Source organism: Melopsittacus undulatus, chromosome 10, assembly GCF_012275295.1.
Source record: "Melopsittacus undulatus isolate bMelUnd1 chromosome 10, bMelUnd1.mat.Z, whole genome shotgun sequence".
Classification (NCBI taxonomy): domain Eukaryota; kingdom Metazoa; phylum Chordata; class Aves; order Psittaciformes; family Psittaculidae; genus Melopsittacus; species Melopsittacus undulatus.
In genome coordinates this window covers 24,719,729-24,736,896 of record NC_047536.1, presented here as the reverse complement: position 1 = coordinate 24,736,896, position 17,168 = coordinate 24,719,729, and the positions used below count along the sequence as shown (strand labels likewise).

The 17,168-nt window shown below is 42.6% G+C and overlaps 1 protein-coding gene across 2 annotated transcripts in view; it reads left to right on the top strand.

Moving 5' to 3' along the window:
• Window positions 1-17,168, top strand: part of PHACTR3 (phosphatase and actin regulator 3) — a 109,128-nt gene that overhangs the window by 79,641 nt on the left and 12,319 nt on the right. For both annotated transcript variants that reach the window (XM_034066881.1, XM_034066880.1), the window contains exon 8: window positions 1,487-1,640. In XM_034066881.1, the coding sequence (XP_033922772.1) occupies window positions 1,487-1,640 (154 nt within the window). The remainder of the gene's footprint in view (window positions 1-1,486; window positions 1,641-17,168) is intronic.

Sequence of the window (17,168 nt, the reverse complement as noted above, 5' to 3'; positions counted from 1 at the left end):
TGCTGCTCTGCAGAGCTGATTTTCAGACTCCACTGAAGCCCTGGACTGGACAGCAGAAAAGTCAGCACAGCACAGGAGGTGTGTAGGGACCTTGTGGAAATTTACTTGCTTATAACCTCCCTGTGACATGATTGCTGGAAGACTGCAGTCCTACCAGTATGACTCAGCAGCTCACTGGTTTTAATATCACTTCCCTTTTCTTCCCCTCCCCCCTCCATCACAAGCAAACTTGATGTTTATCAGTACGGACATCACCTCAGACTTTCAGTATGCACTTGAAAATAAAGATGGTGTTCTATTCTATTGCATAACTTCCCTAACACATGGAAAAAAGGTTTTCTAAGCTCAGGAGTCCAATTTTCGTTTATTTAGCCTGCTGAAGTCTAAAGAGTTCTGCCAGAGATACAGAAACACCTAAACTCAAACACAATTCCCTCTAGTAAGAGTGAAAGGATATTTCTATTGTCATCAGAGAGGCAGCATCAAGGACTCAACATCCAGCACACTGAAGAGCAATAGGCTTCTACTGAAAACAGTTGCTGCATATTATCCTATGAACATGTTTTTGTAATGGCAATGTTTCAGGTTACCTGGTTTGATGGAAAGCATGTGCTATATTTTTTACAGTAAGCACAACCAGTCATGCAATCACAGTAAGAATTTGTGTCTCTTACTGCCTAATGTCTAATAGAGTTGCCAGCATTCTGCAAGTCATCATAAAACCTGGCCTTTTTCTGTCATTCCTTGCAATATTTGCCCCTGCTCCATTCAGAGCAAAAGGCCTAATGCCAACAGAATAATACTGATTGATAGATGAAATTCTGTTATGACACACTGTCACACTAGACAGGATATAGATTGCATCATGGCTTGCATTTAGTGTTAAAGTGACACACAGTGTCTGGTCACAGTTCTGATCCTCTAATTTCTAATGCCAGAAAACCAGAATGATACTTCATATATATGTCTGTATATATTTTTACATAGATATGCCTGTGTGCATATATACACACGCCACACAAGAACTCTGTTTTAGTTACCACTACCTATCCCTTGTTACACCTTGTGACCCAGAGAGGAGGGTGTACATGTCCCAGCCACTTCTGCCACTGAGTGATTCAGTCCTCCTGCAAAGGAACCACTAACTTGTTCAGGAAACAGGGATTGCTCTGGGCTATGGGGATGCTCAGAGGACTGAGGCAAGAGGCACAGCTTTAGACTTCTAAACTAGCAATGTGAATCATGTCTCATCTGCAAATAATTTTCACCTGAGAGCATTACTTGCTTTTAGTGGATAATAATGGCAGCAGAGGAATATGATCCTTCTGGATTTGTACGCAGTTTTGTGTCTGAGCCCGGCACAGCTACTCATTTCACACTGACATACAGACCACTATCACTCTGTAGGTTTTCTGCTCTTTCAATGTTCACCTCTCCTCTCCAGGAGCTGTCTTTCTAATTATTTTCCTTTCAATGCATGTCCCAGGTACTTTGCCAAGAAAATGCAAGAAAGAACTGCTGGCAGTAAAACTACGAAACAGACCAAGTAAGCAGGAGCTGGAAGACAGGAATATTTTCCCAAGGAGGACAGATGAGGAAAGACAGGAAATCCGGCAGCAAATTGAAATGAAGCTCTCTAAGTAAGTCTTCTAACAAGAGGGGGGAACTTCTCTTTACAATGAAGCATCCTGTGATTACTGCCAGCTGAGACACTGTCACCCACCCCCAAGTCCATTTCCTGCTCATCAACCACTTAGAAAAAAAAAAAGAAATCTCAACTACCTCTTCAGTCAGGATTCCCTTGATTCAAAGAAAAAAAGTCTGAAGTTAATGTGGGAGACAAAATTCTGCCACATGTACCTGCAGCTCCACAGCAACAGAGGGCAATGGAGCTGGTGAAGGCTCTTGAGAGCAAGTCTTATGAGGAACAGGTGAGGGAACTGGGGTGTTTAGTCTGGAGAAGACAAGGTTCAGGGGAGACCTTATTGCTCTCTGCAACTACCTGAAAGGAGGTTGTAGTGAGGTGAAGATCAGTCTCTTCTCCCAAGTAATAAGAGACAGGACAAAAGGCAACAGCCTCAAGCTGCACCAGGGGAGATTTAGGTTGGATATTAGGAAAAATTTCTTCCCCAAGAGGGTGATCAGGCTTCGGAACAGGCTGCCCAGGGAAGCTGGGGAACCACCATCCCAGGAAGTATTCAAAAAACAGGTTAGTGGTGGCCTTGGCAGTGCCAGGGTAAAGGTTGGACTTGAAGATTTTAAAGGTCTTTTCCAACCTAGTTTAATCTATGATTCTTTGATGTAATCAAGATTCTGAGGTCCTCCAGAAAGGCTAATGCTTTAACAAAAATAAGAATGGAATTATTCATTAACCTGATTTTGTTTTGTCAGTGCTAGGTGAATTTGAGGATAAAGGCAATTGCTATAGCTGCATATTTATTTGAACAAAGGAAAGCTGCTATACACAATGGTGGCTACATTTCTGCTTTAGTGAAGAAGCAGGTTCAGGAGCACTGCCCTCACACGAGTAAGGTGCTTGTGCAAGTCCAGCAGCAGGGACAGCAGGGATCAGTTGGTTTTGATCAGTAACCAGGGCAACAGGGTAGAGCCAAGAGAGAAACAGCATTACTGCGGCGTGTAGCCTAAAGCAAAGATTTAAGGTAACTGTGAGGCTCAGACTGCACCATTTGGGTTTTGTTTGTGGGTTTTTTTTTGAGAGTTACATTTGAATATCTGCAAACATGAATATTTTAGATGAAACAAAGTGGTTTGTTAAATAATCTGTGCTATGCTTGCCCACACTGGGAGAGCAAGCACTGCTCACCGCCAAAATGCTTGCAATCAAATTGAGAAACATGCATAAAAGTTCATTTTTAAGGCTTATTAAATATTAAATACTCAAGCCTCTCCTGAAAGAAGCACTTATTGATATTTAGACTAGCTCCATTCATGTGTGTGCATTTGATTAAACTTTACCGCAGGGGACAGGGAATGAGAAGTATGCATATGGATCAAAGCAAATAGGCCTGAGTTTATGCAGGAAAACACCACTGCCATAGGCACACTTGCCCTCAGCTAAGAAATGAACTGCTGAGTGAACACAGACAAGATTTTGGGTGCACTTCACAATGCTCCTTTAACACTGGAGATGAGTAATCACTTTCCTCCAGTCTCAGTGACTGCTATTTATTCTTTGTATCATGGTAGCACTTAATACCCAGAGGAGAACAGTGCATCATGCCAGTGACTGCCCAAAACAGAGATGACAGTCCCTGTCACAAAATCCCATGTATATCCCATACAAGTAGAGAATATCACATTATGATTTACATTATATTCCAAGGAAGTACTGGCAAGTAAATCATAGATGTGCCACATTAATACCCATTGTCTTAGGAAGGAAAACTCAATACAGTCTGACTTCTCTTAGTGTGAATGTCTAATGAAATCACAGCTAAAAACAGCTTCAGGTAGTATAACTACGGGCTTTAGCCTTTTCATTTACAATTTCACTTGCTTAATAAGAATCCTAAAGAATTATTTTAAAGGAGGCATACATAAAGTGTCAGTACCAGGAATTAAAAGGGAACTGTTCTGCTGGTGAGGAAAAGTGTTGGTCATTACTAGAAGCTGGGAAATGTATTCTCTATGGGTAAATACAGCAAAGGAAGCCTCAGTAGTGTCTGCTGTAGCCCTATGAAGCAATCTTTGGTACAGGCCATTAGTCTCACGGGTGATATCTACAGGATGGCTAAAAGCCATCTTTGTTCCAAGCAGAGGAAGACAGGCTTTCATTTAGCAGCTTCCTCCCAGAATGTGGGAGATTCAGTGCATCTCAAGGAACAGACGGTGCAGAGATTGCTAGAATAGCCAAGAATGGCAAAACAGATTGGAAGCAATTTCCCATACAACTTCCAGCACATATGTGCATTGGCAGAGCTCAGCTCAGCTCTTAACTCATCCAACAGAATAGAACATGATCATGCAAACAAGCGCAGGTGGTGGATGCATGCAGAAAAATATTTATACCGGGAAAAGTAAGTGTCCAAAAAGACAAAAAGTAAAAGCAAGTACTGGTAAAGGCCAAGGACTCAAAGCCCAAGTGATATCCCTCTGGAGTTTCTGATTGGAACTGAGAAGGTCTCACTCCACAAAACCCAGACAATCCCAGAGCTCCCACTCAGAGCACAAACTGGCAGTAGCATTGAAACATAACCACTCTGGTAAGAGAAAAACTCTTGGATGAGATTTTATGCTCTTAAAATTTATTAATTTTACTGATTTTTGTGCAGCATAATCTCTTTGTGACAACTTGGAAGTCTATCACTAAGGAATCCTAAAAGTTCTAGTGTGAGGTACTGGTTGGGAAGTGGGATCCAATAGAAATGTCTGTTCTCTGGATTATTTTGCAACTACCTATGCAGACAAGAGCACATTGCTGCTGCTGCTGCAGCTGCACTGGTAACACTGATAACAGCCATGGGACTTGATGGCTTGGTTCTAAATCCACATATATCATCATGCTAGAGACCTGTACTTTAGCACAAAAAGATAATGTCCAGGCAGATTAGTGAGTAGCTATTCAACAGCTGGCTGCATGAGAATGGCAAGTACACAGTACAAATACACAGGCAGTTGTTTTCAAGATCAATATTTCTCAGTACATTTGTACATATTTGAAAGCTCACTGTCAAATTGCCTCAGTCCCACAGTCCTATACTCTGGAGGGAAAGCTGTGCTGACATATATAATGTGCAAAGTACACTGAATAATAGCATCTGTGTAACTTCAAAAACAGAGAGATAAAAACCTAATGTTTTCTCAAAAGTGTTATATTTTTAAATGGTTCTGGCTGTAATATATTGCAATGGTAATTGTGAACCTGCTGGGAAAACCAGCTTTTTGCTATTGTGCTGACAAGTGTTTATGCAGTCAAGGCTAAAATCCTTATTTTAGTTCATTTTCCCATTCATTCCATCTCAAAAGAGAGATTGAGGAATTCTGTTATATCTTTTGAGACAGATTCTACATTTCAGCAGTGTAAGTCCACTGACTTCAGATTTACCATTGACTGACAGCAGTGTGAGTACAGATTCAAGTATTCATTTATGTGCATTGCTGCTTTTGAAAAGCGTATTTCCCTATTTCCTGCTCCCAGCCAATTCAGTTTCCCACTTGTTGCCATGGAAACAAGTATGTCTCCCTCCTCCTCCATCCAAAATGGCGAGATTGCATTTTCCCCAGATTTGCCTTTTCAGTGGTGTTTTTCTTACTAATTCACACTTCCCCAGTGTCCCAGGCATAGGATGCACTGGCAATATTCTGCTGTGCATTAGGCAACAGGGCTCACAACAGGTCTTGGTTCCTATTATTATGTGTTGGGAGCACAGATAAAAAACCCTCAATGGAATTCCATGAATTGAGAGCTCTTTGTGTCAAGAGGCAGAAGAGACATTTGCAAGTACGATTATTTGCAATACCCATTTTCTGCCTTACAGACTCACTTTGCTCTAGAAGCTGAAACCTGGGGGAGTAAAATAGTTGCTAGACTGAAGAGTGACACAGGAAAAGACTGTTTAATTAAATTTGGTATCTGACTGCTTAGAAAGTTCATGCTTGAGCTGCCTGGGTGGCTGGTGCTTCTCTGGTATGCCTTGTATAGCCACAATTAAAGGCACTCCACTGTTACTTAGTGTTTCAATGCAAACATGAATTCCTGGAAAAGACTACACTTGTAATTTTCACTTCATGTTCTTTTTCACCCCCTTGGATATTTGCATAAGTAGACATGATGCATTAAGCAGTACTTAAAAGATTATGGAGAGAGGAATTCAGGTACAGTAATGTGGGCATCAAAGGTGTCAGACAGGAAGAATGATGCTTTTGTGGACACAGAGTGGAACCAAAGCACGACTACCTAAAACTGATCTTTACCACATTGAGAATGTTGGCATGAGTAAGTGGATCATGCTGGGGAAAGGTTTCTTGGCAATATAAAGTGAAAAGGAGGTATCTTATCAAGTACTTTACCACACCTCGAAATCTGTAGTTCTAGTGGTGCCCCAAGGTTCTCGGAAAGGCATTTTGAGTTGACTTACCCAGAAACTGCAGATGTAGCTAAATGCACACCCAGATTAGACCCTGGATTGTTCCTTGGCTTCATGTAACAGAGCGTGAAGTTCACAGTGGAGACTGAATAATACCACGCAAACAGCACTTCAGATTTTGCAGCCTAAAAGCAGAAAGCGTGACAGCTCAACACTGAGCAGTCATAAAGGAAAATTCTACCTATCAATGAAACAAAAGCCATGCCATGGTTCAAGAACAGCATGTCCAGTGCCACATCTTCACAGAAATGTCTCAGTCCAGCTTTGCACTGAAAAGGTATCAGCCTTCCAGACTGAGAGATTCAATGGGAAACTGGACTGAATTCACTGAATGTTGGGGAATATATGATTTGACTTTGATCAAGAAAGGGGGGAAGGCATATCTACAAACTACTAGTAGCCCTAATGCAGAAATCAAGTAGATATTGAAGTGAGCCCAGTTTAGAGATAAGACTATATTCACCTGGAGATTATCAAGGTTTTTTGATGAATCTCCAACTGTGCTTAAACTCCCACTTTTCTGAAGTAGAAGTCAGGGAACTGCCCTGATTTCACAAGGCTGGGAAAACTTGGCACAGATTTATTGCAGAGCCAGAAAGGCAGGAGCAGGCACAATGAAAAGATCAGCTGTCATCTCTGATGTTATCTGCATACAATTCAAGGCATTTCATTCTGATTTGGCAGAATAATCCAGGTAACCTTGTCACTAATGCTAAAAATAGCCCTGGCAAGTGCAGCGAGGGAGTGTGTGAAAGCCTCAGCTCCTGCATGAGGCAGGAGCTATATATAGAGCTAGCATTTAATTTCATGGGTGTGTGTGCAAGCCAGGGGAGTCTCCTGCTCTCTCTGCTCTGTGCTAGCAGAAAGAGGAGATGCGGGCAGCAGGGCTGGCTGGGGGCTGCTGTGGGAGACTTGCATGAGGCAGTGGGATTTTATTAACAACTTGCACAGTGCCCAAGTGCATTTGAAACCTGGTGCTGTGTGAGGATTTGGGATTTTCTTAATCTTCTGTCCCTTTTCTGTTATGGACTCAGCTTTTCAGGCTACCGTAAAGAAAAACATTGCAGGGGATGGCGAAAAGATTAGAAAAATGAGGGAGGTGCAAGTGGTAGCTGTGATTTTTTAGAGTTGCCTCCAGGATTTAGATGTCTGGATTCCATAGGCATTGTTACTCCCTATTCCTTGGTGTCAGGCAGCAACACACAGTTGGAAACCCTGTTTTGTACCCACTGACAAACAGTATTGGTCTTACAATTAAGGATGCTGAGATTTAGTGTCTGCTGACAGAGGTACTCTGAGAATTAGACAGTCTTCAAGGATAAAAATCGAGGGGAAAGAAAGCTCAAATTATGTTAATGTCTCCAACCAATTAATCAGTTTATCCTCCTGTTTACATGGCTTTTCAGGTCCAATGGAGCTGCAGCACAGCTCAAATACTTGTATTAAAAGATGTTCAAGTACATCTCAATGTGTTTTACCTTGACTACCTTGTTCCTTAAGGACTGAAGAGCCTTTGCTACCTTTTAGGTATTACACTTGCAAAATAGAATGAAGTTCACTAAAATGAATCCCTGTCAGCAAGTAACAAACCCTGGTTGTAACGGACCCTCCAGACAGCAGCTCTTTAACCAGAGTTGCTTGTTACTTCAGTAATGAAGTGCATGCACAATTAATTATGGAGCACCCCAGCAGCTCTGGGCAAGAGCCATGATCTGCAGCTGAACCAGAAATAGCAATTTGCTGTCTCAGACCAGCCCACATCATGTTTGGCAAGAATTTTTGAACACACTAATTCATTGATAAAGGACTGCAACAGGGAGGACTTAGTCCTGTGTGCTATCTTTGGATTTCAACAACACGCACATGACTCAAAGCTGTTCTCAGTGCAGGTCTGTATCACTGAGGATTCAGCAAGCACCTCCTGTTAAACAATGGACATTCACTTTGTGCAAACACAGGAAGTGCCATTGCAGAAGGCAGGTACAACTGCCTGGGGACAAGTAAAAGTTTCACATGTCCAGGGCAGAGCTGATGAGAGATTGTCTTCTGGGAAGGCACTAACTCTTTGTACAACTCTGTTCTACTTCTCTGGCTCCAGTGCCATGAATTCATAATCAAACATGTTTTCCAGGCACAGTGAAGGCAAGGGCAGCAGGTCATGCACAGCAGGGAAGGGATGATCAGAGCAGCAGGTGTAAACAGAGAAACGAATATGGAGGGCCCTTTCTGGGACACAGAGTCAATTCCTGGAATAGTTCTTCTGGGATAAGTGGCACATATGAAACGAGAAGTAGAAAACAGCATCAGGGTTCGGAAAGCTGTGAGGTGCCACAAGGGAGCATAATTGTGTGAATAAACTTACAGGAAAACTGCTAAAGCAGATATCACTAAATAAGGAAAAAAAACATTTTCAGGAAGCAAACAGTGCACTTGCTCTGCCCTGCCAAACGGCCTCCCAGTAGCAGTGTGTGTTCAGGCTCAAATCTCTCAGAACTGAGGCACCTACAAATGCCTTAAAAAGCTGAGCCCAAGCCCTGCCCAGTGACAAGCAGTCATAAATCAACCTGGAAATCTGCAGAAAGCCAATAATGCTCTGCAATGCCTCACCTTACTCTGGATTGTGATTCAGGTCCTTAAGCTACTTTGGATCTGCAGAACAAGTAATTACAGGAACAAATTGCTTTAATTTAATTTGTGCAGCTGAATCGATAGGGACCACAGTGAAGCTTCTCTGGCTGTCACAACCCTTTGTGCTGCTTTATGACAAAACCCTGACCAGAACAAGCTACTGCAGCAGTTGTGAGCTCCTGATAACCCCAGTGTTGAGCAGGGATTCAGGCACTCATGGTGTCTGCACTTCCTATTTGTGGCGATAGTCACTGTGGTACTGAGATTATTTGGCTTTTTCGTGTTGGTTTAGACCTGTTAATGAAATTCAGGAAGCAAGTTTTATGCACTTAAAGCCAAGCACTTACTTCACTGTAGTTGAAACAGAAGCAAGACAGGATGGACACTGTATATCCAAAATGCTATGAACTGATATGAGCAAAATCTCAGGCAGAAAGAACTTCAGCTGCAAGTTTGTCAGTTTTAACATACCCAGTTTCTGACTTGCCACATGAAAGCACATAAGAGCAAAAAAGAAAGATGGGGAGTTTTGGTGTTGGGTTGGTTCTCTCCCCTGCTTTTAAACCTAGCCGAATTTATATGCAGACTGGGTATATAGGAGTTTCACTGTAACTCTGGGAATTGCCAGCAGAACACTTGGGTAGACAGAATTAACTTCTCCCACTAAATTTCTACACCCCGAGGGTGTATGGCGAGCATCACAGGAATATGTTATCACTGATTTATGGGGCAGTGCTGTCAGAAGTCATCTTTGCATAAAGAACCTGAGCATTCCAAGGACTGGCTGATCACATGTGATCCAAAGGACCTGCAATTCAAACAGTGCAGTTGCTGGTGCTCCAAATACTGTTTGAGTTACTACAGTTTCCTCCTGTGGCTCTGAGAACAACTTCTGTAGCCTGGTTCATTCAAGATCTTAATTCCTCCCAGGAATTAAGCCTTGGGATTGCTGCTTTCATAGAGGAAAACTGGGTCAGTCTAGCACAGTTTCTACCTTGCTAAACAACCTTAGAGAATGCAAGAGGGGGTGAAAAATGAATAAATATTTAGAAAATAAGGAGGGGGAAGGAAAGAAAAAGTGGTCAGAACAGAAGGGCATATGTTTTAATCAAACACTGTTTAATGGATATTGTGCAGCCTTAGCTAGGACTACATTTTAATTATTGATACACGTTTGTGATTCTATTGCCTGTACCCACCTGGCAAGTTGCAGTTCTATAATCAGGTCTTGTGGGGTTTTTCCTGTTATTTGTGTAGCTTGGAAGCTGCTTGGGTCAAACAGAGAAGGGCAAGTTTCCTTAAGTTGCCAGCACACTTCTTTGACTTCTCCAAACTATACAGTGGGGTTTTTTAACCCTGGAAATCATTCTCATTTACTATCTTTTTCTTTAGTTCTCACACGTAACAGATCAAAAGACAAAAAAGGACTCCCAGATTTATCAAGCCATGCTCAAGCATTTATGCAGTGAAATAAGAAAAAACCAGACACCTCTGGAGGCTGGGGACCTCCTGTTCAAAGTCCACTTAACGCAAAGAAGTGTATCAAGGCAAATAGGAAACACACCTTCTCAAAGAACCAGTGTATTGGTAAAATCTGGGTCTTAAATCACATTAGCAACAGGTTACTTCAGTCTACTTTGTTCATTGTTGTACAAAGATGTGACAGGTATTTTGTTAAAATTATGTAAAATGCCACTAGGCCAAGAGCAAACACCATGATAAAACCATCACTGCCCCACTGTTGAAGAAAGCCCTCAGAAATCAAGACTACATGACTCACAGATGAGCAACCATTGCCATTTGCTGGAGATGATCATATTCATTAAGCAAATTAAATTCTGAGTGAATTAATACTTCATTAGTTTTTCAGAAATCATGTTAAAAGCAATTAAAAAGCCAGGATGTCCCAACAGCATCTCCAGGTAACAGCTGGTCTATTGCAAAGGGATCAGGCTCATTTGAGGGGATCTGCAAAAGCCATCTTCTGGCCAGGCTACACTGAGCCTTGTACTGTAATTCTCACAGGGATTGGCTACAGTACTTCCAAATACCACCCAAAAGGGGAAAAAAACTCTTCCTTAACTAAAGGTTAATCAAACCACTACTAATGTGGCAAAGTTATATTTACAGTCATCAAGCAATGAAGTTTAAAGAAAACTTTTGCAGCTTGTTTACAACGTACAGGAAAAAGTTAATGGTGAACAAGAGGCATGTGGAAATATCAAACTTAGGTCTACATAGAGTGAGAGGCTCAGTTTAGCAGGGACTAGCTGGTGGCTTGGAAGCCCAGCATTCAAAGGCAGGATTACCTGCGACTTGCTGTGCAACAGTTGCCTTGAAAAAAACATGCTCCAAAGCTTAGAAAAGCAGCGTATGATGGATCTCATCTGCAGAGAGTCAAGGGCCTTGAAGTTACTCCCACATTACACTGCTCTGCTTAGATTACTCTTATCCTAGCAGTCAGAAAGCAGCTCTAAGGAGACACATGTGTCTCCTTAAAATTGAATCCTTTTCCAAGAATATGGAGAGATCACAAAGGTTTTCACAGCCTTGTACTTTGACAGTGAAAGACAATGTATGTTGTACCACAAGAAATCATAGCAGTAATATTAAAAGGAAATGCTCAGGTCAACAGCAAATGTTACCTAATTAAATTCTTATGTTTATTCAACCCAGATTTCAAAAGGTCAGAATTTTCTGTCCTGACTGAGATTTGCCAGCAACCTCTATTTGGATTTACATCACCAGAACTAAATGCAGGATCCTATATGGAACGAAGGAGGGTTGCAGAAAGCTTTGGGGAAGATTAGACAGAATGTGAGGATGTTTCTGAATTCAAATCCTCTCTGCATTTCCACGTAGGTTAGCCTGTTGGTAACACTCGGTGTCACACTTTGTGGCATCAAGTGGCAAGCCATACTCCTCTCTCAGCCCAATTTAAAACCAAAGGAAAACATAATCACTGAAATGCTATTTGCAGTGGGAAATTAATAACTCCCTGGCGTGTCTGTAAGCCTCGTTTTTCAGCCAAGACACTTTGCCACATTTTCCTATTCTGTACGATAGTGATAACCCTATAGACCAGCTCTACAGAGATCTGCTGGTGAAACAACTAAACCACAGATGATTATTCCTGTTGTGACCAGGAGACTCGCAATCCTGCAGGGTGCTGGGCCACATCTCCAAGTTGGCAGTGAAATCTCTCTTTTCACTCTGAATGCTGATAGCAGGAACTCTCTTTGCATTGAAAATCAACAAATAACTCAAAAGATTAAAAAAAACCAAATAGGAATGCAATAAAGAAGCAGTATTCAGAACATGCTGTGGGCAAAGGCTGGCCAGCCTTGGTTAATGACAGCATGAGGGCAAACTGTTGGTCTAGCTGTGTGCTGAAAAATACTGGGCTAACAATAGCATGCACAAGAGAAACAGAAAATAGTACAACAGATGGCGATATGCTATCTGAAGACAGGGATATCCCGTCCTTTTGGAGATGCTGTGTGGGTGAGTAACAGGCAAGAACTAGAGAGTACTTGCGTTGCCAGGAAGAGCGTTCCCAGAGAGATTCCTGCAATTTGATAGCAGGTGTGCAGTCATACATATGGTCCCAGCCAGGACTGTCTATCCCAGAAGAATTTGCAACTTTAGGAATCACTATCATTTAGGGTTTTTTTTCTTTAGGGATTCCACAAAGCCACGAAAGTGCTCCACTTCCCTTGACTGACTTCAGTAATTAAGAAGGTGTCCTTTGGCATGAAGCCTGACATTCCAACCAGTCTGCAAAGTGCAGCAGCATGCCCTCTCCTGCTAGGGTTTGACGCTGCTGGGTTAGTAGGCCCACACAGCTTGATATCACCAGCTCTGGGGTAAATCCTTGCTATTGCTTTATGCAACACTTTTCAGTGGCAAATACGTGTTCAGGTGTTTATTTGTAACTTCACAGATTGCCAAAGGGTCCTCTATATACCAATACAGGTTACAGGGAATAGAGAAGTAAGTTCTTCAGAGCTCACATCTCATGGGGAAACTCTCAGCAGTTTGTATTCAGAGCAAGAATAGCCATTCCCAAATTATTTTGTTTTAAATGAGGGGTGCAGGAGAATTTACATATAGCCAGCAGAGGCAGGCTGACAAGCTATGCATACCAATGTTTCTTTGTCTGCTCTCTGCAAATCCAGTTGTGGTTTCTTCCAGTGACCCAAATCCCACAGTAGTACAACTGCAGTGGCATCTGTTAATAAGAGCAACTGTTTATAGGTTAAGTGGATGGTATTGCAGGATCTTAATGCTAGCTGTGCAACAGGGAGCATCCTAGCTCAATTCAGGACATTTTGGATGTTTCCATCCATGTACTGCACTTCTGTTTGAGGGATTCTGAATTGCAGCTAATTCTACAGTCCAACTGGCATGTCTTTCTGTCCTCCTGTCCCTGTTCTCGCTGACTGCAGTGACTGAAATTGTGTTCCTGGCTGCCTGGGAAGTTGAATCATGAGCCTACAGACACTTCATTTCTCATATGGTCAGGGCTGGCCTGCAGGAGATCTCCCTGCAGGAGATCAAGCACAGGCACTGTATTAGGCATCATTTGTATAGTGAAGCTAAAACATACCTTCTTTTTTGTTTCTTTTTGTACATATCATTACCGAGGAGTATACAGCTGTTTTGCTAGGAGTATTGTCTCAGTAAAGTGGCAGTCCCCACCAATGAGCAAAGTTTTGCTTCTGGTCTACCAGTGGTTGACTAGCAGAGTCCCTGCTGTTGCTCAAGAAGTTTCTATCAGAGTTGATGTTACTATCATTTCAGCAGTGGCAGATGTCTTTTTTTAAAATAATATAATGGTAATACATACACAATAGGATAGAACTAAAACCATGGGAATTACATGATTCTTCCTATTTGCTTATCCTGAAGCATCAAGCCCACAATGTTCTCAATTTGCCTAAACCAGAGATATGTAACATTGTTGGGTTTTTTCCTGTGGGAACACAGGGCTCCAGAGTTTTACTCCTGCTTCAGAGATTAAAAAAAAAAAAAAAAGAAAAAATATAAATAGTCTATTACTTTGTAATGAAACATTATTAACCATTTTCAGTGACCTGCAGAGTGTGACCCAGGTCATAACCAGCACACGGTTTCACCTGAAAGACCTTTCAACATGTATTTTAATACACAGCCCTGAGCCCTCATCAGGCTTCAGCAGCGGAGCTGCACTGGGAGCCTGCACCACTTGTGCTGTTATCTGAAGAACATGTTCTTTCAGCAGTTTTTCTTGCTGAGCTATTTTTAGCATGAATGTATTCCCCAAACCAGATCTTTGCCCAGCTGCAAGGCAACGCAGAAGCAAGAGCAAGTAGCAGAGTTGCTCATGCTGACACTGCTACCAAAAGAGCATGTCTTTGGTTGAATAATTGATTGTACTTTTGTCACACTAATGACTAAGTATCGTAATTCTCCTACAAACAGGATAGATATGCTATCTAACAGCTCTTTTAAACCACAGAGTGGGGGAGGAGATGGAAGGGATAGCAGAAAGCTCCTGTTCTGAAGTAAGAAGCTATTACATTTACACCCTAATATAGACTCATTTGTTCTTGTATATTAACTAATAGCTCAACTGAAAATGGAAACCCTTATGTTATGTCAGGCCTGGAATGCACCACAACATCCTTCAAGAGCCCTTAACTGCATGTTAAGAGAGGTATGAAAGCAAAAGCCTCCTGAAGGTGATGGAAGGATGCTCAGTATCTTACTGAGATTTGCAGCAGGCCTTTGAACTGAGAGGCAGGCTTTGCTCTCCAGGTGTGTCTGGCCTTTCTTTCTCACACATGAAGAAAACTATGAAACCAAAGGTCAAATACAGCAGGGCTTTCACAGGTGGTGAAAACAGTGATTACTGTAAAGCCTTCTCCATCTGAATCCTCTCACATAATTAGAACCTAGCTCTGTTGGTGTATTTCAGCCCACACAGTGATTATCACCAAGTAACACTCTGCAATAGCAAACTTGTCACAAGGATGTAGGTCATTCATGGACAGTGGGTTATGATACAAGGGTCACCCTGGGCAAGTATGTAGTATTTATTCCAGCTGAAATCTGAACTCCTCATTGCAGGGCTTATATCACAGAAATTATAATGATGGACAACTGTAATTGCCTGGAAAATGAGTGACAGCGTAATTAACTGAAACTCTTGCTGATTTCCAGCCTTGAAATTCCAGCCAGAACTAAAGGCCAAACAAATGAGTAAGATACATAATTAAGGCAATGTACACAGCCTCTGCCTTTATCCAGCATCTTTTACTGGACACCCAAAGGCAGTTTTATTCATTGGATGCAAGAAATAGACTATGGAGGAACATAGAAATATTGGGCAAAGAAAGTAAAAGTTTTTGCATACGACTCACGAAATCTATCATACCATCTCCTGTTTGTCATATTGCTCTATCAAAGAATAGCAGCAACTACTCTTCCCTGTTACAGGAAATGCTGGCACATCACTCAGCTACCATTTTTTACATGCTCCAGAATAACCTTGGGGTAAAACAAGTTTGTGTCTCAGTGTCTGCCTTCTAATTTTGTACAGACTGTGAAAGGCAAGTCCCTCCTACCAAGAATTTACTACTACCCATAATTGTACATTGCCAGCAGCACTGCACTGCCACAGTGCAGCATGGGGGTGACTCAAGCCCTGGCACACGTCCTCATCACAGCTACTTATAGGAAGGATGAAAATAAACTTCTTGTTGAATTGAACATGATGTTCTGGTAATAGAGATGCCAATTTAAGAGGCAGAGCCTTTGCCTCCTGACAGGCAGCAGACGCAAGCTGGTTTATGGGAAGCAAGCACAAGGCACTCCCATTTCTCCTCCCCTTGCCTGGACTGGAGCTCTCCTGTGAAAGGAATCCTCCCCACCCCCTTCCCCACTCTAACTGCAAAACTACCTGTCACAAGAGACAATCAATGCAATTGCTGCTGGCTACAGCTCATTTACTGAAAGCTGGATTGATTGCTCACTTGTCAGTCCAGAGTCCAGAGGCACATGCACGTGTCCAAGTCTACCCAGTCCATCCCTCCCTTCACAGAAGATTATCAGAATCACATGGATCTAACTAAGTAAAGGCAGAAACAGGATTCCTAAGTATGTCTTTTGGATTCAGCTACAAATCCATAAGAAAACCAGTTTTATGACAATCATATATACAGATACTGTGCAACAGAACCTATGCAATATTTGGGAAACAAAGGAACACATCCTGGGGACAGATAAGAAACCCCATGAACCAAGAACATGAGCTTTTCTGCACTGAATTCTGCTGAACACTAGCTAGAGTCTGCCAGGCAGGTGAGTCTGCAGGCTTGTAAAAGGAGCTTGAAAGAAAGGACTGACTAAAGTGTGGGAAGTCAGCCTAGCCCCATATTCATATAGGTGTGCTGTTCCAAATTTGTGTCTTGTCAGCTGCTCTGTGCCCTTACCTGCAAGCCCACAGCTTGCTGTGGCTTTGCTGAGATGCAGTTCCCATGACAGACAAAACAGACAATGCTAAGGTGAACCATGAGGACAGAGAACTTGGCAGCATCTCAGCTTGCAGGACATATTGATGCATTGCCTGTCTGACAGCAGACCCTGGGATCCTAGTGACATGCAAATCCTCAGACTGCTAAGAGCTCAGAGTCGCCTGTAACAGTCTAGTGCTATCAACCTTGGTGTAATGCTGGTCCAAAATATTAATTCCCTCAAAAGTGAAGGAGACAATCTGGCTGTGTGAAGTAAATATTGATCCATTGATCAGGAGTCACAGGCACGTGTGAGAGTCATTGGGCTCATCAGCATGTGCCCTTGCTCCAGAGGGATGAGCAATTAGTGGTTTCCCCCTTGAAGCTGACTCTGGCATGTGTACTTGTGCAGGTGTCAAACATGTTAGCAGGACCTCAAAGGAGGCCCTCCTGGCAGAGAGCTGCAGCTTGCCCCACCAGACCAGCCAGCAGAAACCTCCCCACCCATGGGGCTGGTACGGGCAGCACTTATTATCCCCTGGGAAGCCTGTTTTGCTACGGTTATACACCACACGTGTACATCAAGGGAAACCACCAGACACACATAGATTTATTGCCCCTCTCAGAGCCAGCATGGAGCCCTTGTGCACATCACAGCATACCCATGTGCACATTGCATGGAGAAAATAACCTTGAGGCCATGTGCAGACTGTCAGCACCTGAAGTACCCCGAGACCAAGAGCACACATGGCTATACCTGCAGGGTGCTCTTGGGGCAAACCACAGGTGACTGAGCTACCCTGCAGCGACCTGTGCCTCCAACCCTCAGAGTAACACTGCAGAGGACATGGGAACAGGCAAAACCTTCAGCTTCTGAGAGATGGCAGCATATAAGTTTATCCAGTTGTCTTTCTGAACACAAATTACTGGGGAAAAC